Source organism: Pleurodeles waltl, chromosome 11 (assembly GCF_031143425.1).
Source record: "Pleurodeles waltl isolate 20211129_DDA chromosome 11, aPleWal1.hap1.20221129, whole genome shotgun sequence".
Lineage (NCBI taxonomy): Eukaryota > Metazoa > Chordata > Amphibia > Caudata > Salamandridae > Pleurodeles > Pleurodeles waltl.
This window is the reverse complement of record NC_090450.1, coordinates 803,970,990-803,998,139: the sequence shown is the minus strand read 5'-3', so window position 1 is coordinate 803,998,139 and position 27,150 is coordinate 803,970,990. Positions and strand designations below refer to the sequence as shown.

Here is a 27,150-nt window from a genome sequence, read left to right as displayed (position 1 = left end):
TCACTGAGGGCCTGATGTATGAAACTCATTTGTCGTTACTAATGGCTGTGCCAAATTTAGCAGCATAGTGCACCGTAATTTTCAAAAAGGAGAGATGTGCAGTATTAACTAGAATACGGCACACCCCTGTGTTTCCCCCTGTGCAAAATTAGCTACTATGTGCTTACGCAGCCACCATCGCACAATAGTGCTAAATGCCACCTTGTAAATAAAGCGCAGGGCATGGTGCCACCAGAATGTCACAAAAACGTGATGTTCTGGTGGCACTAGGGGCCTTTGTTACGCCACTGAGAGTGCAGATCTGGACTTCGAGCACCAGGCCATGAGTTTCCACTACAGGTTTGGGCCTGCCAGTCTTACAAAATAACCAATTTCATGTACAGCCTTCTTCATACATGTGCATAAATGTAAGAAACTCAAAGATAATATTCAGAACAGAAACACACAGTTACAAGTCTTTACTTTAAACCAAAGGTTGCACCTGGCATGTCTTTGAACATCTGCTGTACATAGAAGTGATTGGCACATGGCATTGGCTGCCAGTTGACTAGTATTTGGCACACATTGGTCTCTGCTCTCCACATCATAAACAGGCATACACAGACAAGCAGTAATCTCACAATTCCATTAATCCCAGGTTCTGCCCTTCTGGACAGGTGGTTGCAGGACGCAGAACAGGCCATCGCGTGAGTGATGAGCCAAAGTTTTCCTTTCCCAGAGCTGTACAGACAGTCTTTGCATCACTACGTGTGTACCTGTGTGTATAAGTTCTTTCATACATTCACAGTGGTGCTTTAGCACTTTCCCAAGGGCAGCGCTCCCTGGAGATGTCCCTCTTCCACAGGCCAGACTTGATTCTTGTTTCTTTCTGATGCATTCCTCTGAGCTGTTGATCCCTGTGGAACAGCATCCTTTCAGGAACACAAACTTCTTGCTGCTTTTAGCTTTCACCTTTGGTGTCAGCACAACCATTAAAAAAGCGAATAGGACACATGCGGACTCTGAGAACATTTGTCCTGCCATACTACTCCGCAACCCAAAGAGACCCGATTCCGAGTCTCTGGGACTCCTTCACTGCCACTCCACATAGCAACGACACAGAACCAAACCCGTTGGCATGAGACACACATGAGCTATGGTTCTAACAAGAACTGGAGTCCGGTGATGACAAAAACCTTGTACGCCACAGACAACACAGGCCCTGAAAGTCTTCCTCACACCTTCAAGCATGGCGGCCCGATTGGAGCCGGACAGGAGTGGCTCAAGGTTCGCCTCCGTGGTTGGTGCAGCAACTTCATGGCACAGCCAGCAGTGAGATGCGCATTCAGAGGTGATGTGAATGGTTGGTGGCCTCTTCCCGCTCCCGCCGCTCAAAGGCCTGGTGAGCGCGCTCCAGGTCCTGGATGACATCTAGGAGACGGGCAGTGGCGGCCATGCGGCGATCGTGAAAGGACTGACTCCTCTCTGAAGGAGAAGAAAAGGTTTGCATGTCAATTTTAAATACAATTTAACTATTCACCAACATGTTATGTAAGTATCAGGAAATTGTCTTGTATGCAGAATTAAATTATGGAGTTCAGCGGAACCTTCTCTATTACCAAGAACTGAAGAACTTTTACTAGGAAATATAAGTTTCAGGAAGAAAAATGACAAAATTCCAATTTACAATGGAACAGGAGTCAAGTGCCAAAAGTGACAGACAATAAATAATTGTTTGTTATAAATAACCAATTTTTGTTTGTATAAACTGACCTTACGCTGTATTAGATTTCATGAAATATAAAAATATCTGTCCATTACATTGCTGTAATACGTAAACAAAATCGTAAAGAAATACTTAATAGCTGAAGAAGTCAAACTATTTATAAATGGAGGGACATGGGTAGCACTGCATCAAGATGGCTGCCTAGCTGCTGCCCTCCACTGGGGAGTTTGTTTCATGGTGTCTGCAGAGGTTAGCCCCAATGTGCACTCGCATTATTTTTTGAATGATTTATATAACTACTCTTGCTACAATTTCCCCAAGAAAAATTAAATATCCAGATTCTGCCCAATGGGCAAAACAAATGACCGGACAACATGCCCCACGAGGCTGCGCTCAAAATGGTCCTCCTGAAGGTGAAGCAACTACTCTGCAAAGTGTACTACTCACCCTCCACCAGTAACAGAAGGATCTACGACTGCTGAGTCATCAAAGGTAAAGAGCTGCGTCAAGCTTTGCTCTGCACCAGGGCCTCCGCTCCAATCATGGTTCAGCCCTGCACAGTCCTCTAATGGGCTCCGTGACCCAGACTCCGTAAACTAGGCCCGGCATGACCAGCTCCTAAGCTCAGTCTGGGTCCTGGTACACCGGTACAGGCCTAGGAGGGCACACTTCATCTTCACTCTACCCTTCTGTCTGGAATTATTCACACCTGGGTTTACCAGGTAGGCGCAATCGACACCGAGGCTGACAGTCAGCTCCAAAATGATTTGCACCTCACATCATCTGATTTATTTCAACCTCAAAATAACAGCACATCAGCCTACATCCTGCTTACCTTAAACATGATGTTTCACATGTTGAATGAACATCCAACAACGAGCTCACACGAGTAATTAACCTCAAGGTAGCCTCTTTACGTTGCCTTCTGGATGTTGGTATTGTGACATTACTTTCCTGAAGCAATACTCAAATACTGCTGATGTGGTGTCATTTTCTCACCCCTCCAGTGTCTCCTACAGCGCCTGAAATATCCTTAGGTCTGAAAAGTGTTGAGGCGAGACAACCTCTTTCTGAGCAGAAAGAAATTTCCAGGGCAGCAACCATCTTACATTTCAAGTGGAGGATACAATTAATCTGGCTGGGAGTCTATAAATCACTCACCATCTCCTCTACTGTATCTCCCCTTTTTCGCACTTCTAATGCACATTTAACAGCAGTAAACACATAACCTCGCAACAACCTTTGTGTCAGTTGACTACAGAGAACCTCTTCTGAGGGTCTGAACATGGCTGATCCAAATAGAAACGATTACAAGGAAATTAAGGACCAAAAATAACAAAAATGGGTCATTAAATATCTTCACAGGAATCTCCTGTTCCTGACCTATGAAGGGAAAATCGGACTCATCTAGCAAAATGGACCTCATCTTATACTGCCTCAGGTCTCTAAATGATATAACCCACGGCACTAAATCTACTACTAAACTCATACAATCAGAAATAGTGAGTCCGAGATCTGACTTCAAAAACCTTGTCGAGCAGATTTGAAGAAGCGAAAATGAGAATTGGAAAAACTGAAGACAAGCAAACCATCCTAAAGAAAAAAACACAGACTCCATGTCTAAAAAAATAATGGTTCTTGAATAGGAAGTCGCTGAGATTGATGACAGAAACAGAAGAGGCAACTTACGAATCTTTGGCTTTCCAGAAAGCATTGAGAATGAAGCAAAATAATTTCTGGAAAAATGGTTAATACAAGCACTCTAGGACTCACTTTCGACAAAGAATTTGAAATTTAAAGGATTCACAGAATTTCATCTCGCATCTCAGGATTTTATAAAAACTTGATACCAATGAACGTCGTGCTCCTACACTACCAACATTCTAGAAAAATTCTAGGACACATGAGGAAAAAATAACTCTGGATTCGACAAGCAAAAAAAAAATGTTATCACAAAGGACTATTCAAAACCCACGCTGATGCACAGAAAAGGTTTCTTGGCCCTTAGGAATGAAATTAGTTCTCTGAACATGCCCTTCTCCTTTACTGGGCGAGCTAATACAATACTATTTTTAAAAGAAGACTCAATGAAGACTCTTATGGCTAAAGAAGGAAGAGTCAAATTCATGAGAACAGGGTTTCATCTGAACGTATTAAGTGAGTATTAGCAACAAATTAGGAAAAACACAACTTGCATAATTAGATGAAAAGGGCACTTACTCATAACTGCAGTGCTCCTGCATTGATAATTTTCATAGACTCACATACTTGAATTATTGCTAATCATCAAACGTGGAACCATGCATTTCTAGCCTGTCGATGGTGAATAATTCAAATGTGTGAATCTATGAAAGATCTGATGCTGGAAAAGAAACAGCTACTCACCTGTAACTTAACTACAGTTCCCTACTGTTGGATCTTTAATTATTGCATATCTTTGCAAAGTTTACCATCGTCAGGATGGGTATGCAACATTCCCATGATGACGAAGAATACCTTAACTATGTAAATTAATGAAATATCCAATAGATTCCCAGTGTCACAATAGAGAGGAATTCGAGCACGTGGTTTTATGAAAGATCTAATGCTGGAGAAAGTAACATTTTCTCCTGATAATAAAATTCAGTTCCAATTCAATATTGTCCATAGAATATGAATTGGTTTCGTACCCGACACAGTTGCCCACCTGATACAGTCATGCTCTTGGTCAAGACAGTCTGAAGAAAAGTGGGTATCATATTGATACTATTGGGTGACAAAAAGTAATTTTTAGAAACAAAAACACTAGAGAATTATAACTGAGACACCATTTTCTTTCATTTAAAATGGACACCACTTAGTCCATTTTACATGAAAGGAAATGGTGTCTCACCAAGACCAATGGATCATGCCATCTGAAACTCCACTGTCAGAAACTCAGGGCATTCCCCCACTTATAGATGGGAAGGGTAAACTACGAATGGGTGGAGCAAGAGCCTCACCAGATTATTAAGGTTAGAGCTCTCATTGATGCTCCCTGCCAAGTCTGGATAGCCCATCTTTAGAAATAAGTGGTGAAGTACAGGAGGATAGTATAAAGGAGACGAAACATTATGGGCAAATCCTGTGATGTCAATATTTGATGGCCAAACCGCTAGTGGTTCATCTCCAGCACAGGACTTCACATCACCACCCGCAGCCTTCAAAGAACTCCCACTCAAGACGCATCCTCAGTGCAGGCCTTCACATCGCAAGCTCCTAGTCAATGACATCCTCAAAGATGACGAAGCAGGACTCTGCATTACAATCCCCACACCTCCTTCAGAGCCAGCCGGTGCATGACTCATCTCAACACAGGCCTTTGCATTACAAGCCCTCCTCGACAGCATCCTTGATGATGATGCAGGCCCTTGCATTGCAGCTCCTGGGAATTGCCACTGCATGACACATCCTCGATACAAGACTCCATATCACTACGCAACTAGGATTTAAAGTACTCTTGTTCAACTGGCCTAACTGGGTCCCTTGATTCTTGAAGCTGCCCCATCCTCTATCGTGGTTAGCCTCAAACTGTGACTTTGGCTAGATACCCACAGTTGGCACTCTGTGCTCTTTGGCACTATTTTCACTTAAATCTTTAAAATTGCATATCACTGGTTCTACTGATTGGATCTTTGTTGTTTTGGTCTTAAAATATTTATTACATTTTACCCTAAATCAATAAATGGGTGTGTGATTTTTCTTGTGTTGTGTTTTCACTTTATTACTGTTTGAAGTGCTGCATACATACTTTTCACAATCAAGCCTGACTGCTCTGTGCCAAGGTACCCGAGGGTTGAGCATAGATTTATTCAGAGTTTGCTTGTGACTTGACCCAGACTAGGATTGTGGTTGCTGCTTGAGTAGGGTGTCACCCTCTCAACCAGTAACACAATTTCTTACAATGAGCAAAACGGCCAGACTGGGTCAATTTGCAAAATGCAAATTAGGTCAGTTGAAGTAACAAATCCACTAGAGCAAAGAATTAAAGCGTCCACTATCAATTAATTTAGAACAGGGAAAATAATTATTTCCATCGATAAGAAAATCATCCTAAAAAATAGTAAAGAATTCTTTGAAAATCTATAGACTCCTAAACAAATTACTGCTAAGGTGAACATCAAATGCTAGTTGTATTTAACTTGATCGTACAGGGCTATCCAAAAAAAGAAAAACTGAAATGCACCGCTACTATAAAAGAAGTGGGAATAAGGACTACTACTGAGTTCCTTCCAACAGGAAAATCACTGTAACTGGATGGTCTCCTATATCTACTTTATAAAGTCTTCAAAGCATCACTGATATGCCATTAATTAAGCCTTTTGACACATTTCAGTCAAGCGGGAATGGTGCCAGGCTCTTGCACTGATTATTCTTTTGTTCTAATTCCCAAGGAAGGGGCAGATCCCTTGGAATCAGCCTTCTATTGGCTGATCTCTCTTCTTAATTTGACACACATCATTTTATGCAAACAGACTGATTATGGTCCTTCCTTACCTTATTGTTGTGACCCAAGCTGGAGTCAAATAAGGGAGATTATGGAGCAACAAGAAACACCTTTCACCTTTTTACTGAGCAGGTGAACTAAAGCTCAGTTTCAACAACAGCTATCAGGTTTATGTCAACAAGGGTGCCTAGAGAGTGTCATATTCCTCATGGGTTGCTGCTTTCAAAGCCAATATGAGATGTCTATTCATAAAAGGTGTCATAGCCTTCTAGCGACACGATAAACCAATAATAAAGTCAGTAGCTCTTCCTCATATTTATTGGTACTTATGCGAGGCACTAAGCTATCATGCCCTAATTCCCCCTTACTATTCTTCACCACCTTATAATCACTACTGCAGGCACAACTAAGAGAGGAAAGGTTTCAGAGAACCAGGAAAACCCTGACTGCTTAAGCCAATAATGTCATTCTGTTTGTAGCACAGATACAAGATCTGTCCAGTCTTCTGTGCTATGGGTTATTCAAGGATATTTCTTATTATCAGCAATTGCTTAAATAGGTATGAATCATAGATAATGCAACAAAATATACACTGCACTAAAGCAATGAAGGAGAACACAGGGTTAAATTGTCAAAAATACTTACTTTGGCCTGAGATACATTGATGACATTCCAGAAAATATCAACATAAATGCAATAAACATAAAGGGAAAATAACAATTGTTGAATCATAGTCTCCAAAATTCCTGACCTGGTGAGGTTGAGCCAAAGCCACTGAGATTATCCTCACTGAATGATGCCAATGAGACTACTATCAATCTTCCTCAAAGTTATTGATTGTATCATTAATTCTTTTATCAGAAAAAAACACACGTTGTCCTTGCTAAGTTTAGAAGTGACCAAAGGCAAGCAGACTACCACGACTGTCAGATTGCCTTTTTGATCCATATGGGGATGTGATAGTTTCTTGATGTACATATATAATGGAACCCTACCGATATGGTTAAATATTGAGAAAGAGGTGACCTGGCCTCTACAATTGATGCCCTTATTATCAGTTTTGTCCAAATCCTACCTCTTACTCAACTATCATCTAGGAGGCTTGTGGTGCTCTTTTAATTTTAGAAAAAAAGATGGAGGCTACGCATTACTAACACTACATACTTTTCAGGCCGAAGACTATCAGACAGCGCAGATGTGTGGTTTACTAACAACGTCTTGGGGACATTCAGAAAGCTTCCCTTGGAATGTATTCCACCCCTTGCTTACCACTGACATTGTGGTTTGTAACTCACATTTGCTTGCTTTTTATTTGCTGGCTCTATTTGTTTCAGGTAGTCCAGCTTGAGTTTGTCCCTTCCGTTGATCCAACCTTACTAACTGTTTTCTTCCACTAGTGCCCTGTTTCTGTAAACAGGCCTTTAAATCTTGTTCTTAACTTTACACATTTGCTGTGCATTTAAAGACCGAGGTCAAATGCCAGGCTCTGTTTTCTAGGGAGAGTGGTGTTTACTTTTTTTCTCTGACTTCAAAGTGAGAGGATTTATGTGACAATCATGCTGGCTACTAGAGGTGGAGGAGGCTGTACGATGTTTTTTTCTGGCACACAACAACATTTAAATGTTTCTAAATAATCTGTGCAGATATTTCAGAATATGTCACAAATACAAAAGCAAATATGAAGCATATTTGTGATAATTCTGAAGTGTGGTGGAAGCAAATATGTTAATACGGTCAAAACAAATCAATATACTAGATGATGACTTTCCTACACATTATCATTTGTGCACTGTGTAAACTGAAAAACTGCATATCTATGCAAATGTAATGGGCATTTAAATTGAAGGTATGTTGTCTGTAATGGCAGTATGCTACCACACTGTGCATACTTCACTTTATCCCTATTCACTCTATTCTGCACCACTCAACACCACTCCACTCTATGCCACTCCACACTACATCACTGCAGTCTACTCTGCATGACTCCACTCTACCTCACTTCTTTCCATGCCTGTCTACTCTACACTACTCTACTTTGTGCCAATGCAGTCTACCCCACACTACTCTACTATGCACAACTGTACTCTACACCACTCCACTCCGTACCACTCCACTCTGTGCAACTTGACTCCGAAACACTGTATTCTGTGTCACTACACTCTATGCCAATGCTCTCTACTCTGTTCCACTCCACTCTACGTCAGTGCACTCTATGCCAATCCACTCTATGCCACTCTAATCTACTATGACCTCTATGCTACTCTACTCTAAACCACTGTAATCTAGCATGCACCACTTCACTCTACTCTGAAACCATCTACTTGGCACCACACCACTCGGTGCCACTCTCCTCTACTCTACTCTGCACCACCCCACTCTGAAACACTGCAGTCTACTTTGCATCACTGAACTTTACACCACTTTGACCAACACCAATGCACTCTACAGCAGTACACCCTATGCCAATCAACTCTACACCATTGCATTCTATGCAACTGCACTGTAAGCTGTAGCACTCTATGACACTCCACACCATTGTACTCTGTCACCGCACTCCATGCCACTCTATTCTTCTCTGCACCACTGTACTCTACGCCATTGCTCTCTATGCCACTCTACTTTGCACCACGGTATGCCCCTGCAATCCATGCCAATGCACTACTCTGTGACAGTCAACTCTGCAACACTGCACTGTGCTCTACTTTGAAACAGTCTACTGTTGCCACTGCACTCTATTCTACTCTGCACCATTCCATTCTATGACACTGCAGTCTACCCTGCACCATTCCACTCATTCAATGCCAATCCACTCTACACTACTTTACTCAAAACCAATACACTCTATGCCACTGTACTCTACTCCAATTTACTCCTATGCACCACTGCACTGTATTTCACTATACTCTACTCTGTAATACTCTACGCCACTGCGCTCTACACCAGTCTACTCTATGTCACTGCTCTCTAGGCCACTCTATTCCACTCTGTGCCATTCCATTCTGCCACTCAACTCTACCCCGCTGCAGTCTAACTTGCACTACTGAACTCCACGTCACTTGGTTCTATGCTGCTGCACTCTATGCCTCTGCGCTCAACAGCAATGCACTCTACACCATTTCAGTCAAAACCAATCCACTCCACACTACTGTAGTCTACGCCAATCTATCTGCCCCACTGCACTGTACAACTCTCTACTTTGCACCACTCAACACCATTGCACTTTACACCAATGCAATCTACACCACTCTACTCTGCAACACTGTGCTCTATGACAACGCACTCTATGGCACTACCCTATGCCACTGCACTCTACCTTGCATCCCTCTTCACTCTACTTTGAAACAATCTACTCTAGGTCACTGCACTAATTCACTCTGCACCACTCTAATCTAAGCCACTGTATTCTACACCACTACCCTGCATCACTCCACTCTATCCTGCATCACCCCACTCTACGCAACGTCACTCTACTCTGAAACAATGTACTCTGTCATTGCACTCGGTGCCACTCTACTACACCCTGTGCTGCTCCACTCTTCGCCATTGTCTTCTGCACTTTACACCGTTCTAGCCTGCATCACTCTACTCTACACCACTGTCATCTCTGCCACTTTACTCTAAACCACTGCATTGTACGCCAAAGCAGTCAACACCACTTTACTCAAAACCAATGCACTGTATGCCACTGTACTCTAAGCCAAATACCCTGCACCAGTGCACTCTGTGCCACTATACTCTACAACATACTGCACCACTGCATGAGATACCACTCTACACAATAGCGCTCTATATCACTGCACTCCATTCTACTCTGCACCACTGTACTCTACACTACTGAACTCTACAAGACTGTGCTCTCTGCTACTCAACTCAATGCCACTCTACTCTGCACCACTGTGCTATGCCACGCTACACTATTGTGCTCTATGTCACTGCACTGTATGCCACTGACTTCTACTCTGCACCACTGTACTCTACACCACTGTACTCTACACCACTGCTATCTGCACCACTCTGCTCTATGCCATTGCACTCTGTGCCACTGCACTCTGTACCACTGCACTCTGTACCACTGCACTCTGTGCCACTGCACTCTGTGCCACTGCACTCTGTACCACTGCACTCTACTCTGCATCACTGCACAACACAACTCTATGCCACTACAATCTGTCACTCATCTATATTCTGCACCACTGCACTCTACACCATTCTTCACAACTACACTCCATACCTCTGCACTCTACCCTGCACCACTGCACGCCACTTCACTCTACTCTGAAATATGCCACTTCACTCTCCGCCACTCCACAACACTCTGCTCCACTCAATGACATTCCACTCTTCATTACTACTCCATCCTATGCCACTCCATGACAATCTACTCCACTCTTTGCCACTTTAACTATGCAACACCCTCTATGCCACTCCATGATGCCCTATGCCACTCCACCACACTCAGCTCCATTCTATTCCACTATTCCCTTCCACTCTACCACTCTTTACTCACTCCATGACAATCCACAACATTCTACACCCCTCTATGATACCTCACTCCACTTCACTCAACTCTATACCACTATATAACACTCCACTCTCCTTCACTTTACAATACTCCAGATCACTCTCCTTTACCCCACTAACTTTTACCCCAACTGAACAGCAGCCATGTTTGTGTACAAAATGGCTAAAACATATTGGCAAAGCCAATATTTCTTGCATAGATGAGACCTATTTGCTTTGCCAATGCTTTCTGTAGTTAGGTACAAAAATGATTAAGATCAACAGCATTACAATAATTTGGGTACACTTGATCAAAACGGGAATACAATACTCAAGTGATTTATATAACACTGCATCACTTTGGCTGTTCCCACAAATTCGCTTTTTAACAAATATAAACTTTTATGATTTATTAAAATAAAAGATGCCACTTCTGAGTTTATAATTAGTTGCTTTCTTTACTTATTATCTAAGGCTGATAGGAAGGGTCATGCTGCCTCCCTCATTTATAAATAAATTATAGATTCCCGCCTCGACCTTAATAAGACAGACTAGACTAAAGATGTAGAGATAAATTTATTTATAGATAATAGCTTATATTGGAATCTCCTTTCACAACTAAAATATCAACTACTGTATGACAATCACAATTTATGCTGATAAAATATACCACATGGACAGCCCACAAGATGTTCAAAGTATGCATCTTGAAATGAACATACTAAGAGTAAAACCATTCTGATTCTCCGCACCTGAAAAACACGGGTTACCTGTTTTATCACTCCTGGTGGTCTTGTATTTGCTTCGCTAGAAATTGCGAGTCAATTTGGCTGACTAAGTCACATTAAAAAAAAATACATAGTGGAAAGTTGTGAAATACACTAGACTATTATCTCCTGTTGGTTAAGCCCAGTGAACAAACTAATGATCTATGAGGTAACTGACCAACTCTGTTGGAATCTATAAGGTGGACAGGCAACTGCTGGACTGATTCTCATTTCATTCTTTTCTCTTTTTACTGTTTTCGAAGTTTCTCCTCTTGCTGATGTCCTTTTTCTTTTGTTTTCTCTCCTAGGCTCTACTAGGCATTCAAGTTGTATCTTCGAATAAACCAGATACCAGATAATAGCATCCAAAACAAACTTAAACTATGTTTAAATTACTTTCATTTTTGGATCTCAGTTGAATGGGCAGTGATAAAAAGTCATTGTTACAAACTACAATATTCTTCTCTTGTTTATGTATATTTCCCCATGAATAGATCTATGTGAAATTTAAACAAAAAGCTTTATCCCATGGTCTTCCACTTTGCAAACCAAATTCATATTGTAACAAAGCCATCTCAAAACGTTTATGAAAATAATAGTACAGTCACTCATATCTTCTGCAACCAGTAGACCATAGAATTGTAAAATGAGTAAGGGGCCTTGGCAACGGAGGGACCTATTAGATGACTTATTAGACTGGGTAGTAAACCACTGCTACAAAATAAAGAAGAGTATGCCTGAATTCCACATGGAACGTCTTGTTAAATGAGTGAAAGAACTACATATTGACTTAAGACCATAAAATCATATCCTTATATGAAAACAACATTTTCCAGCATAGTTTTCTCTTTAATGCAATTTATCTCACTCCTCTTCTTTGTTTTTTTTTGGTTGCCCTCTTTTCCCAGAAAACCTTTATTAGCAGTTAATGTTTTCTTTTATCCTTTAACATTCATGTTTTAATGTAATTAAAATACATTTTGTATAGATATGACAGGATGAAAATGCTCAATGAAATTGAAAAATGAATGTTTTCAAATAACATAGTTGGAAGCCCTGGCTTTACCCCTTCCTTTCAAAGTGAATTATACTTGTGTGCATGCAAAATATTCAGACTAGCGATTGGCACTTCACTTCGACAATATACATTTCTTACTGCGCCTAATACATGTTAATTTTTTTTTTTTTACTTCCCAATTATTCATTTGATTTCCTCTGAGGCTTTTTTCTCTTTTCTAAATGCATACTTTAATTTTTAATGTGGTGTCTTCCTTTACATTGTTTATCACCCATGCCTTTCTTCCCTTCTCTCTTTATGGTCTCTTATTTTCCTGTCTTTCTTTCTCACTGGTGGTAACACTTTAAAGCATCTAGTTTTCTCTTCCTTTTGCTTCCTTCTTCTTTTATTGACACTGTTGCCTTCTGTTTCTTTGTCCTCTATCGTCCTTTTCCATGTTCCTGAGTTTTTCATTGAGTAGGGTAACCATTGTGTCTGTCTCTTTCTCATTTCTCACTTACTCTTTTTTCTTGTTTTTCTTGTTTTCCCCTTTCTCTGTACGCCTTTGTTATTCGAATAGATTTTTTTAAATGTTGAAACTTTCAAAGTTTTTTTATGGGTAACTACCACTTTTAATTTGTTGCATAAATACTGCTGCAAATATGCGAGAAGCACAATGTGTGCATCTTCATTTTCATCCACATATTTTGATGTTATGTTAAAATAAGTGTAAAATAATGGTTAATCATAAGCTATGTAGATGATGTAAACATCACTAGAATTGTTAAAAATAATTGGACAACACAAATGCAATGTGATGTGTAGTACAAATATTTGGTGCTAAGACATAAGAGATAAATATTTTGCATATTTGAAAGAGAAGTCGAAAAAGCATATGTGTAAGTAAGAGCAAAGTATAACCATTTATAATTATTGTTTTAGAGGAAAGAATAATTTAAAAAGAACACATATCTAAATACTAAGAAATTGAATTATATGAAGTAAGTTTAAAAACATAATACAATTCGATTAGCAAAGTCAAGTTTGAGCCTAGTTCAAGGTTGATGCAACGATTATGAGCAACAGATCAGAGGTTAGGGGGCGAAGAGTACCGTATTTTCCGGCGTATAAGACGACTTTTTAACCCCTGAAAATCTCCTCAAAAGTCGGGGGTCGTCTTATACGCCGGTATACGGTGTGCTGAAACTTCAGGGACAGGCGCCCTGTAGCTGAGCCACCGTGCGTTGCATTTGGAAATCGATTCCAAGCGTATGATGGGTTCCGCATCCCACAAGATTCAGCTACTTGTGGACACGGAGCTGATCGGTCACGCGTGAGTTGAGCTGTCCTTACCGTGTGCCGCAATCCTCGCTGGCAGTTGTCTGGACAGGCATGTATTTCTGCATGTGCTCCAGGCTATTCCACTTGCACTGTTTTATGTTTACATGTTTGATGACAAACAGCCTTCTGTTTATAAGTGACAGTTTTCCTACTAAGTACCTGCATGTCATAAGCATTTGAATTAAAATTACCATGTTAAAATCAAATCTGATGTTTTTAAATTTGTATTTGGTGTGCGTTGGAAGAGGGGTAGTCTTATACAGCGAGTATAGCCCAAACCCTATATTTTAACAGGAAAAGTAGGGGGTCGTCTTATACGCCCAGTCGTCTTATACGCCGGAAAATACGGTACATCAAATAACTGATGTGTGGGAAGGCAGAGGCAAGAAATAAAGTACAATTCAAGAAAAATAAGCCTTGGAAATGGGAATAATTTGAATAATAAAAACTGTTTGCCAATCGAGCAATTGACAGAAGAGAATAAATGGGTAGCCATAGTGGGTGTGCATTTCCAACATACTACACAATCTTGCACTGCTATTACACATGTACTTTTGTGTATATGTGATAAGTATGTGGTGTGTGCGTGGTAACTGTGCATGTTTTTATTTATTACAAACATTGGACTCCTTGTACTCTACAGCCTTAACTGTGGGACCCCTAACTTGGACATAAGGATGTTTTGATTTTGGAAGACAGTGTTTCTGAATGCACCATGACTCCTTTAACGAATTCTCCCCCTTGAACTCACACCAGACAAATGAGACGTCTTGGTACTGGGATGCGAGAAGGCAAGCTGCATTGGGGAGGGTGTCAAGATAGAACAAAGTGAACCAATTAGGGCTAGGTGTAGACTGGTTCGGTACTCTAAACACTGGACTGCAAGGGGGCTGTGTGAGGCCAGGAATACAAGCACCAGGGTGGCTAGGTATTGAAGCCTACAGCAAGACAGTAAATAGCAGGATGCACTTATGGAAGGACCATATTCACAGGGATGCATTGGGGAAGTTTGTAGCTTGAAGGGACTACATTTACCAGGGACAGCAAGGCAGGAATCATCTTAAGGATACAAGTACTATAATGCACTGGGGTGGGGTTTACAGCAGGACTACAATAACAAAGATGGACTGTGGTCAGATCTTACATTTGGGATACAAGCACTGGGGTACATTGGAGATGCAACTTACAGCATAACTACAATATTAGTAGACAGTGTAGGAGCACAATATAATGGTGTACTGAGGGGAGTCAAAAAGGACACTCACCAGCTACACTTTTGCTTCTCCTGAGGAAATAACAAATTAACATAACTTGATATATAAAACGATTAAGCATGTGCAAGCCTGGATGGAAAGAGGGCACCAGCAAAAGTATATAGAACCTTTCACGGCTAAGGTGGATAAACAAACAACAATGGTGGAGACATATAGAACGTTCCACTTGTGTATGGGATTGGTAGAGGTATAGGCATTTTAGAATGTCGGGGGAGGGATGATCCACCGTGCTGGTTAACAGCTATATTTAAAAGGTATGGGGCCTATTCACAGTCATTTGGGAGTAGACAAAGTAGTCCTCTTGTAGCACTCTTTTACACACTCTTACATGCCTTTGTTAATTGGCGCCAAGCATCTAAGATAGGATTATTATGGGAATCTTTAGGGAATGTACATATACAATTAGTACAAATAGAAAGGAATGTGCCCTCTTTGCACACTTACTAATAGTGAATTGGATGTTTCACGCATATTCACAAAGGCATGTAGGAGTACCTAAAAGAGCACTCCTGTAGTACTATTTCTCATACTAATACATATATTGTGAATTTGCCTCTATGTTGTTACTCAATAATCCGAGGTAAGCCTCAAGCAAATTGGGTAAATAGCCAAATATAAAAGAGTTCCTACACTGTAGTCTTTTTGATAGTTTAATTCTGTGCTTAGCACAGGCTAAAGAAGTGAACAATTTCCCCAATCTTCAATCGTCTCACACATCATTAGTTCAAGTTTTTATATCTTTCTACAACTTGTATAATTATTGAATTTTATGATTAATATTCATTTGTATTTTGTACAGTACAATAAAAGAATATTTGTTACAAAGAAGAGGATGAAACATTAATGACATAAGAGTTAACACAAGTCATGAGGAGTGAAAAGGTAAAGGGTGTGGTGCTGTGAAATAGTGACAGGTGACAAACTGCCTGGGAAATTTTCTTCACAGTTTGGAACACAGTTTCATGATTGCAAAATATAAATGTTTCAGATCAGTAGAATAATGTCTTTGAACAGACAAAACTGGAGGTTCATTACCTACACATTTCGTTTATCCTAGCAAGATAAAATTGAGCAATAGAAAAACAATCATAAAGATCTCTAGCTTGTACTTCTGGTTTTGTGCAGTTATCAAATGCTTAGTTTGCTAGGAAAAAAGGGCTTGTTTTTGGAATATCAATGTTTGGTTTTCTGGTGATACTGAGGACATCAAGGGCCCGATGTACTAAGCCTTTTCGCATTTCTAAACCACCGAAATCGACATTTGCGACCACAAAATGGGCATGTACGATGTACCATCCGTATTTTGTGAGTTGGTATGCAATTACCGACCGACAAAATAGGGACAGCGACTCACAATTAGGAAGGGGCGCCTCAAAGGCGATCTGTACTAATTGCAAGTTGCAGGGGGATGTATGAGTGTTTTGTGACTGCAATTGGGGTCGAAAAACAATCACAGTTACCACCAATTTCAAACTGGCGGTAACCCATTCACAAACGGGAAGGGGTCCCTAAGGGACCCCTTCCTCCTTGTGAATGGATGCCAAAATATTTTTTCAGAGCAGGCTTTTCATTTTTTTTTTTTTTAATGCAGTTTTGTTTTAAACTGCTTTATTTAGAAAGTAATCACAGACATGGTGGTCTCCTGTCCCCAGCAGGCCACCATTCCTGTGAGTGCAGCCATTCCCAATTGGGTTGCAAATTGCGAGCTAGCTCATGAATATTGATGAGGTAGGTCATTTGCAACCAAATTGGGAATCATAAGCAGTGTGAGTTACTCTGTTGTACATTTGGTTTTTCGACTCGCAAATGAATTGCAAACTGCGAGTCACAAACTCACGGTTGTACATCTGGCCCCTAGACTTGATTCTACTGCATGCCTCGTTCTTCCAACACATTATACTTCAAATCTCTTTTCTGTTTTCATAACTTTCTCTTCCCCCTTCATTCTTTCTTTCCTGCTTCTCTCTCTTGATCTGGGTCAAAATCGGATGAATGGTATTAAGAGACTTACCTTCAGTAATACTCTTTCTGGTAAAGCCTCTAACTGCAGATTCCTCACCTTTTGAATATTACTCAGGTGCCAGGCTAGATCTGGACTTTTTTCAGCAGTACTACTGTGTGCCAGTAGGTGGCACTGTCAGGCTCTGCACAGATGCTAATTTACCCCAAAAAATGATATTTGGGGCCTATATAGGCGCAACTCCCATGTGCTGACATCAGTTGCATTTGAGGTTGTCCGCGTAGGCAGACGCAGAGCACCAATAGCAATCTGTTACCAATGTGCAGATTATTAGATTTAGGATTTTATTAATGGATACAGTTCATTACACAGAATGTGGAAGATGGGAGGGTGGGTAAGGAATCTGATGTGAGACAGACACTCTACCAGAAAGAGAGTTAACAAAAGTATGCAATTTGTTCTTCTGGTAGAGACTTCTAACTGCAGATTCCACATCTTTTGAATAAATATCAAAGCAGTACCTATTTGGAGGCGGTGTGTGAATGGGCTAAAACTAGAAAGTCCTGTATGGCTGTGTTGGTTAAATGCCCCTCTCAGTGAGTCTGGGTGAGTCCAGACAGTAGTGCTTTGTTAAAATATGGAGCAATGCCCATGCAGCTGCCTGGCAGATGTCCAGGACAGGAACTCCGCGTGTCAAAACAGTGGTAGTATCTTTGGCCCTGGTGGACTGATCTTGCAGTCCTTCTGGAGGCTGCTTCCTAGCCAATGCATATCTGATCTTAATGCAGACTGTGATCCAGTGGGAGATGGTCTTTTCTGCATGGCCTTGCCTTTTTTCGCTCCCCTGAACCTCACAAAGAGGTTCACTCCCTCTCGGTGTTCTCTGGTACAATCGATGTAAAAGCTCAGTCCTCTTTTAGAGTTCAAATAATGGAGTTTCTTCTTAGAAGTGCGAGTCCGGCAGGGTGATGGTTTGGCAGATGTCGAAATGCATCAAAACGTTTTGGCAAGGAGGATATGCACATCTGCAGATCCAATTTGACTGGAAAGAAGGTGATGTAGGGCAGATTGAGATAGAGATAGGGGCATAGGTTGGTCAGTAAGATTGGAGGGTGTGAGCTTCAGATTTTCCAACAATCAGGCTTGCATATATTGTTAAAATACATAGTACAACAAGCAGGGTGCATGAGAGTTGCTTGAGGAGCCGAGGAAAGGGAGAGGAATGTGGATTGGTAGAGTGCTAGGAGAGAAAAAAACAATATTTTGTAAAATAACCAACATTTTTGACAACTTTAAAGACAGAAAGGGAGAGAGTGTGTTTTTTTCTGTGTGTATGTAACAATTTAACTGGTGAAATCCGACAGACATCTCACTGTGCCTGACTGAAAACACCTGTACACAACTATTTAACAGAAAATACACTTATTAGGGGGTTTAAAACCTTGAACATCCCCCCTTAAGCTACACCTCAGTGTAAAGAGCCTACAGATCACTCGCTGGCAGCACCAATTTCATGGCAATGAGGAACACTGTCTTGATGGTAAGAAGCCACAAAGAGCAGCTGGGAAGTGGTTTAAAGGGTAGGCACATCAGAAATGTGAGGACCAAGTTAAGGTCCCACTGTGGCATGACATTAGGAGACAAAGTGAACAAATGTTGTAGGCTTTTAAAAAAAAACACATCACAAACAGTAATATAAATAATGAGGCCTGGTCTGGCAACTCTAAAAAGACCAAAGTAGCCAAAAGGTACCTTTTAACTATGTGCAAAGCAAAGCATTGCCGGGCAACAGACAAAACAAACCGATCATCAGATAACTTGGCTTGGAGGGGGTCAATATGGCGTGTGCCACACCAAACCACAAATGTATTCTAATGACAGACATATACATTTTTTGAAACAGGAAACCTAGCTGCCAAGATGACATCAACAATCTCCAGAGGAGATTGTAAATGTGTTCAGCTGTTGCAACTCAGTCTCCGTTCATGAAGGTGCAGATTGTGAAGGCCGGGGTGGAGAACTCTGCACTTTTGCTGCAGCAGCAGGTCCTCCTGTAGGGGCAGCTTGATCAGAGGACAGATGGTTAAGCCCAAGAGCTCTGAATAGTATACTATCCATGCCCAATCCAGAATTACCAGGCTGATGTGGGCCCGTCGAACTCATAGCAGAAGGGTTACCAGTGGGAAGACATGCAGGAGTCCAGGGTTCCACTTTAGCTGGAACATGTCCCCCAGCATGAGACACCTTTGAAACTGCAATGCACAGAACAATAGACATTGTGCATTCTCAGCAGTGGCAAGCACGGACTGTGTGCCCTCTCTGGATGCCACTCATAATCTGCTAGGCATGGCCGGCTGAGATCCTCCGCCCTGTTATTCATACAGCGTGCCAGGTGGTTCACCACCAGGAAAATCCCTTGATGGTTCAGCCATGTCCAGAGGCATAGAAGCTCCTGGCTCATGGGCCCCAATCCACCCTCCTTGTTGCAATAACACATGATGGTGTTTTTATCCATAAGCACCTGTAAAAGCCTCCCCTTGATGGAAGAAAGGCTTTCAATGCCAAGCGGATGGCCCACAGCTCCAGGAGACTGATATGGCTCTGGCCCTCAGCCAGAGACCACAGACCTCTGATCTTCACTGCTCCCTTGTACTTGCCACAAACCATAAGTAAGGCTATGATATCCTCTGTCAACTGTGGGTGAAGTAGGGAGAGGGATCTGCTGCTGACCCAATCGCAGTCCACTCACCACCACTGCAGACCTTTCAATGTCACTTCCGAAATCTCGATAAGGTTGGAATTGTCTCCTTTATGTTGGGCCCACTTAGATCTCAGAACGCACAGCAAAGCCTGCATATACCACCTGGCATGCTTGACCAGCAGGATGCAGAAGGTCATCAGTCTCAGCAGCCTCAGAGTCGAAGTCACTGAAATCCAGGACAGAGGCTGAATATCAGAATCATAGCCTGAATGTCCTGGTCTCTCCTTTGAGGGGCACTAAGATGGACAGATGGTTCTCGGTCAGTTGTTCTGCGGATGGTTTAATGTGTAAAAGAGTGGAAATGAAGGGTAAGGAGTTCCCCTCCCGACTATCTGCAGGACCCACTTGTCTGATGTTATGGTCTCCAATCCTGGCAAGAATCGTTGGATCTTGCCTCCAACCAGGTGGGTATGCTCCACTAAGGGCATGCTAAAGGGGTTTGGAGGTAGAGCTTAGGACTGCTGGGCAAGAAGGAGGAGAAGGGGAGTGGAGTGAGCATAGTGGCATGCTGATCTTTGACTGTCGGAGGGTGCCACAGACCCAGCCGTGAAACTGGGGGCCTCCTGGCTGGGTCTAAATAATCTGTTGTTATGGGGTACCTCTGCCAAAACTATGAAACAAAGAGTAGGGCTGAAGCAGTGGGTGAGGTGAGACAGATAAGCCTAGAGGGCGTGCTGTGGCCCAACTCTCTTTAAACCGCTTTATTGTGGCATCTGTATTGTCCCCAAACTGGCGAGTCCTGACAAAGGGCATGTCCATAAGGGATGACTGGACATCGCCAGAAAAACATGGTGACCACAGCCAGGCGTGATGGGGAATGGTGATTCCTGATGGAAATTGTGAAGTTGGCTGCATCACAACTGTCCCGTATAACTTGTGTTAAGACAGTCTGAAGCTCTTCTGGGACATATACTACAAGAGGAGGGACAGGGAGATTAATGGTCCAGTGTACAGTCTCCCGAGTATAATTAGTCTATAAAACAGAGTACACTGTTCCAAACATAAGCAGCAGGAACACTGCCAGCGGGTAGGTCCTGAGTTCAGGACTGGCTGCTAAACTCATTTGCACCAGTCCTAGGCATGTGTATACCTAAGGAGCCGTTTTCCAAATTTGGGACGGGCGACCTTTATTGTTAGATTAACCTGATGTACAGTTTGCTTAAGTAAGTGTCTGATCCTTAGTTGACTGACTATGGAGATATATTGTTATCTGTGTGTTTAACATAGGAGAAGTTTTGAGTTTTGGTCCTGATGAAGCATCAATGGATCCTTATGGACCCTTGAGACTCAAAACATGTTGACTCATGATTAGAGGGTGTATGATAATTTCCTGCCCTTCGTCTGCATCTTGATTTAGAGAGTGATTGAGCATGATTTCTCAATTGTCACTTTCCTCTTGTTTTAACCTTGGCCAAGACCTTGTGTTGATAGAATAAATGCATGATGATGTTCTAGGTTTTGAGCCAATTTTATACTTTCCCTCTCCTGCTCATTTTTTGTGTGTGTCTGTAGGTCGGCAGTGTCTGCCACATACCTCATTATGGCAGTCACTATAAAAGATCTCTGGCAAAGAGCCCCCGTTTGTGGGGAGCCTGTCAGACATTGCAGCGCCAGTCTGACGAGGAGCATCCCCGATGCTGAAGCATGACATCCGATTGGATGTGTGAGGGCTCTTGCTCCTAACATTTAGGTTGCCCTGCCGCTCTTCTGGGACGCCCAGGAGGACTTGGCCCACTGAATCCCTAAGAGCATGGAAATAGTAGCCCAGGAGGCAACTGGCATTAAAGGACCTGAGGGCCAAACCAGTGGAAGAAAACACACTCTTCCCAAAAGTCTACACTCTTTAGGTGGAGTGGTTGGAAAATGTGTGGGTTTGTCTGACTGCCTGCACCACTGTGCTCTGCGGTGAATGGTGCTGGAACAAATATGAGGGGTTGCCTGGAGTAGGGCAATGGCATCTCATGATTTGGCAATTTACTGAGGGCCAGTGCAATGTTAGGCCTCTAAGAGAGTATCTGTGAGTACCTCATTAAAAGGGAGCAGGAGCTCAGTGGTGGTTTGTTCTCGCTAGAGGACATTTGTCACAACATTGGTTTTGACCAAGAAAGGGAGTTAGTTGGAGGTTGAGAACTTTTTCTGCCTTCCACATGTCCACTGCGAAGGAAGTACTGGCTTTTTTAAAGTTATCACACCAATTCTCCTCATGGCAGGGTTAACCAAATTCATCACCTAAGTCATAATCATTGTCAGAATCGGTTCCAAAGAGGGAATGTAGTTTATGGAATGTATGCTGCAGCCTCGGTCGAGGTTGTAGCAGTACTGGCTGAGCTGTAGACCACAATGGGCACTTTACCCTCCAGCTTTGATGAGTTGGCATCAGCACCGAAGCTCTAGGACCCAGCGTGGATCGTGAAGCCAGAGGCAGAGTCCATGGAGGAGCTGGCGGAGGGCCATCTGTGTTTTCGAAGGATTCAATTGCAGCAGAGAGTAAACTCACCAGCAGTATTCGAGATTAAAGGCCTCCTGGCTCCTTGGGCCCTGCAGGTGCACCAGAAGGAGTCGAAATGTATACGAAGAGTCAGACAGTGGCCTTGCATAACTCCTGCATCTGCTGCAGAACTGCAGACAGCCTCAGAAACTTGGGTTGTGCTGTGATGAGATGCGGGATCAGCTCTTAAGTCGAGGCCTCCAGGCGTGAGATCGAGAGGAATGACATTGCCCTTGATTTGCTGTCCCATATGGCCTGCAGGTTCATTGACATGCAGTCACTGTAGGCCTTAGAATCATGGCTCGACCCCAAACACTACAGACAAACCTGATGGGGATCTGTCACAGACATTTGCTTGCAACAATCCCTCCAAGGTTTGAACCCAGTAGTTTGGGGAGTGGACATCCCTAACGCAGCGCATATATATTTTTGAGGTAAAAGTGTCTGTGGAAGAGCTCTCAGTCCCACTCTGCCTTCTTTTTCTTTGTATTCCTGCCGCTCTTCCTTTTCTCTCCTGTCTATCCTTGCACACTACCGTGCTATGTGACAACGTTCTGTTGCTCCCTCATCCTCCGCTGATCACCCATCACGTCCCTCTTGTCCTGTTTAATTTTTTTGGGGTGGCCCAGTAGCTGCAAATTGCTGCTGAGATGCCCCTTTTTATGCATTGTTGGACATTTTGTTTTTAGTTTACCACTCTAGGACGGGCTTTCACTGTCTTGCAATGGTGAATTATTAGTAAAACAAAAATGGCTGCTGCAGCATCATGCCGCATATGTGTGCATGCATCTTGACAAATGGATATGTATATGTCAGGAAACTGGGAATGCTATTTTTCTTTACCTTTTTGCCCTTTTTTGCTGATGTTGTTGAACATTGGTAACTAACACTGGGAAAGCCAAAAGCTTGGGAAAGGTGAGACTAATCAGCTATTCCAATGCTTGTTCATCTATTTTGGAAAAATAACAAGGTATTTGGACTCCATACTCCTACTGCACAGTTTCTTTTTCAATTACCGGGGACTTAGGAAAGAATTCACATCTCTTCAGTGGACATTTTCAGACTGTGAAAGTATGGATAGACAAGAACTTACTAGTGTTAAACACCAGCAAAACAAAATTGAAACCCTCTTGTTCCATTAAGAGAGTATTTGTCAGTCGTACGCATGTGACAATCGGTTAGAAAATGATTCCATGGAAATAAAGAAAAAAACCTGGTAATCCAGAAAAAGAATCACAGAGGAGGAACACATTAACAGTCAAACTAGTAACTAAGTAACTCGTCTCTCTAGTTTTCAGTCATTATGTCAGTAGCTCATTTCTAGTATAAACAGCAATGTAACGCATTTAATTCATTTGTGTTTCTTCCCTTTCAGAGTAGATGGTAACTCAATTTCTTCAACTGAGTTCATTTGATTAGCCTCGGGGTACTAATCAATGTGCTTCCTTTTAAAATAAACTGTGCCTTTTTCTATGACGAGACTCAATTAAACTATCACAGCGGAGAAAGATCATACATTTTAAAATGTGAATGCATAGAGAAAATGCTGCTGTGAAACCCTATACAGATCACAGAGTATTTTTTTCTGAATCCTCAGGGAGTTTGAGTGTTCGCTAGCTACTGCCTGGACACTTTGATTACCCTTATCTCCTTGCTCCTCACTTGTTCGAGACACATTGTGCCTTGTCTTAATGTGTGCAAAATAAATTTTACACTTTCCCCAACGTTAATTATCACTGAAATCCGTACTTAGGAACACGACCATGGCCATCCACAATACCTAAAGCTAGATTTAAAACATTTGATTTTACTGTAGCTAAAAGGTACTGTATTAAACAGTGAAAAATATAATCATTTGGAACATTTATGTGTTTAGCACAGTGTCAGGGAGCCTTTTACTTAAAGGGTTGAAGATCCATTGTAAGAACACAGGGATACAAAGATGTGCACTTCCGGTCTGCAGACTGAAGATTCAGGAGTTTGGTACAGGGAGGCAGAGCCTTTCCCCTCTCTTGTTTGATTGTGCAGATGATTGTCACAGGGAAAGAAAACCTATCAGCTCAGGAGCTTCTTTGTTCAGACAACTGGCATAAGGATGTAGAAACTTTCATCTCCACATTCTAGTGAGAACCTGAGGAACCTCTCGCATCTACGCTTCGATTATTCAGGGAATTGGAAAAGGATACTGAGCCTTTTGTCGCTGGGTATTCCCGGGTGTTGGGAGGGAGATGCAGGGCATGTATGAATGAATTGATTAGAATGTTCTCACAGAGGAACTTTGCACAGATACGCAGGGGTTTTTCCCTCTACAAGGGTGCGCACCGAGGTACAAATCCACTCATCTCTAGAGTTCCTGGTGTAGGGAAATAGCACAATCATAGCAGCCCTTTCATTTCATGAGCAGATGTTTTAGGAGCTTGGCATAGGAACAGAGAGCATTCACATGTGGGGGTGATAGTTCTGCAGACTGGTACAAGGATATCAAGCATCTCTGGAGCTTGTGATTTAGAGATTTCACCCAAGCACCCGGAGCCTTCCACCTCTAAAGCTGATGAGTGATAAGATCTGCACAGAGATGAAGATTATTTCAACCCATTGAGTATTCTAGCATATAGTTGCAACGCTTTCAACTCAAGGGCCTGATAACTCGGGGAAATACACAGTTTATGACCATTTATGGGATTGGCTCTCGATTACAGAAGTTGGTGGTACAATGATACAAAGCCTTTCTTGGGTTTGATAGGTCTGAGGATTGTCACATGGACACAGAGTCTTTCGCCTATTTTGGAAACTGGTACACGGGCAAAAACAGATTGATCATGGAAATGGCACAGCCGCACAGCTTTCCATATTTATGAACGAATGTCTCCAGGGGCTGTGACAGCAATACAGAGTCTATCACCCCTAGGGCTACGTAACTCGCTGAGAAGCAGATTGACACACAAGGGCTATGTGCACTGGGGGAGTTGATGTTCGGGAATTTACTATGTAGGTTATATATGGTGTGCGAATGTTCAAATGCACATGACCTTTTATCTCCACAACAGGATTTGCTGTGTAGAATATTTGTGCTGGGGACTGGTTCAAAGACACATGTCCTTTCAGTTCTAGAACTCTTAAGTTAAGTTGCGCTGTTTTTGAATAGCACAGTATGCACTTTTTTCAAGGCTGCTTTTTGCTGTTGAATGTCTCAGAAATGCAAGGTGTTGCCTGCTGGTTGTTGGGGGTTATCTCAATACTGTGATCTTGTCCTGTTAATTTCCACCCAGCCTGTTTAAGTGTCAAAGGCATGCAATGTGCCCTTTTGGGCCGGGATGTATTTGGGGATTACCATTGGATGTAAGAGTCACTCATAAACAAGACTGGATAGGTCTGGGGGGGATGTGATACAGCGTTGGTAGGAATGTTTGAGTCTTGCAGTGATGTTGTAAAGTAGTGATGTGAATACACAGGGAATCAAAAGATGTAGGGCCAGATGTATCAAGCTCCCAGTTTGCATTCCTTAAATAGCGATTTTTAAGAAATCGCTATTTAAGAAATGCAAAATGGGATGTATGAAAATTGCGATTCGGTAATTGCGATTTCTTTAAAATCCCGTATCGCAATTAGAGAATGGGACTCCATTCATCCCTAGGCCCATTGGTGCAAATGGTTTTGCATTTCCTAATTTGCAAATTCCTGTTAGGAGTTCGCAAATTAGGTAATGCAAATTACGGGGTGCTGGGGGCCTAAGGCCCCCTTTGATGAACCCCAAAAAAATATTTGTGGACATGTAAAGGGCACACATGCCCTAGGGGCATGTGTGCGCTACATGTCAGTTTTAAAAATGCATTTTTAAGGCATTTTTAAAAATTGCACATGCTTACCACCAAACTTCAATTTGTGGTAATTGCATTTTTTAAATGCCAAATTCGCATTTAGGAAATGCATGTTACATGTGCAGTTGTAATCGCAAATAGGTATTCCCTATTTGCGATCATCTATTTAGGGAATCTCAATTTGCAATTTCAGGGAATCGTTATTTTAGCAATTCCTTGAAATTGCACTGCGAATTCCTTTCATACATTCTAATTGCATTTTTGCATTCGCAAACAGTGGAACTTTGCAATTCGCACCGTTTGCGAATGTAAAAATCTTTGATACATCTGGCCCGTAATGTCCTCTATCCAAAGTGATGTCTACACTGATGTTGTGCTATTAAATGTATTCTGTCCTCCTCCAAACCCCAAACAAGCACTTGATAGCCGAGGATGAATAGCCTTTAGATGAGTCTACTAATTCCCACAAAGCTAGAGCCGCCAAGTAGACCTTGAACTCCTAGCCTGCTGGCACAGACGATTTTAATATAGGCATGTCCATGTTGGCAGAAATTAACGAACATGTAACTAAGAGTAAAGGGGTCATACCCTGCCAATGGCTATTGCTCTGCCCAGAAGCCTCCTCTTCGGTCGGCGTCCCAGGGTCGGAAAACTCAATGTACTTTTTCCTAGAGAGAAAAAGATAAAATGTGGTGAAGCTTCAATGAGTAGAAGAGATCTTGTGTGTAAGGTGAAGATTATCTTGGTGGAGGAAAACATTCATACAAAGTGATTCTGCAGTTCCTAGCACCCCCCCATATAAACAAGCACAGAGGTGAAAACCAACCCCTCTTCCCCCAAATCCAGTCTCCTATCTAGAGAGACACCAGCCTAGCACTGAAAGAGAGAGAAAGAGATAGGGTGAGAGAAAGTGAGAATGTGTGAGAGAGAAAGAGATAACGAAAGAGAGAGAGATAGGGAGAACGTGAGACCAGATAATGTACTTTGAAGATGGACAGGCCAGGCCATCAGCTCGATCTTGCAGTACTGAGGATTAACAAGTTAGTAACAATTTCAGAAATCCACGAGTTGAGG

The 27,150-nt window shown here is 42.1% G+C and overlaps 1 protein-coding gene across 2 annotated transcripts in view; it reads right to left on the bottom strand.

Moving 5' to 3' along the window:
* Positions 1-430: 430 nt before the first annotated feature.
* The window catches only part of RASAL1 (RAS protein activator like 1), a 658,663-nt gene continuing 631,943 nt past the window's right edge, over positions 431-27,150 (bottom strand). Inside the window, exons 20-21 of one of the 2 annotated variants that reach the window (XM_069214557.1) lie at positions 26,665-26,744; positions 431-1,464 (exon numbers count right to left, since the gene is read on the bottom strand). In XM_069214557.1, coding sequence (XP_069070658.1) covers positions 1,325-1,464; positions 26,665-26,744 — 220 coding nt within the window. In that variant the 3' untranslated portion in view covers positions 431-1,324. The remainder of the gene's footprint in view (positions 1,465-26,664; positions 26,745-27,150) is intronic. The other variant, XM_069214558.1, reaches the window with a different exon arrangement.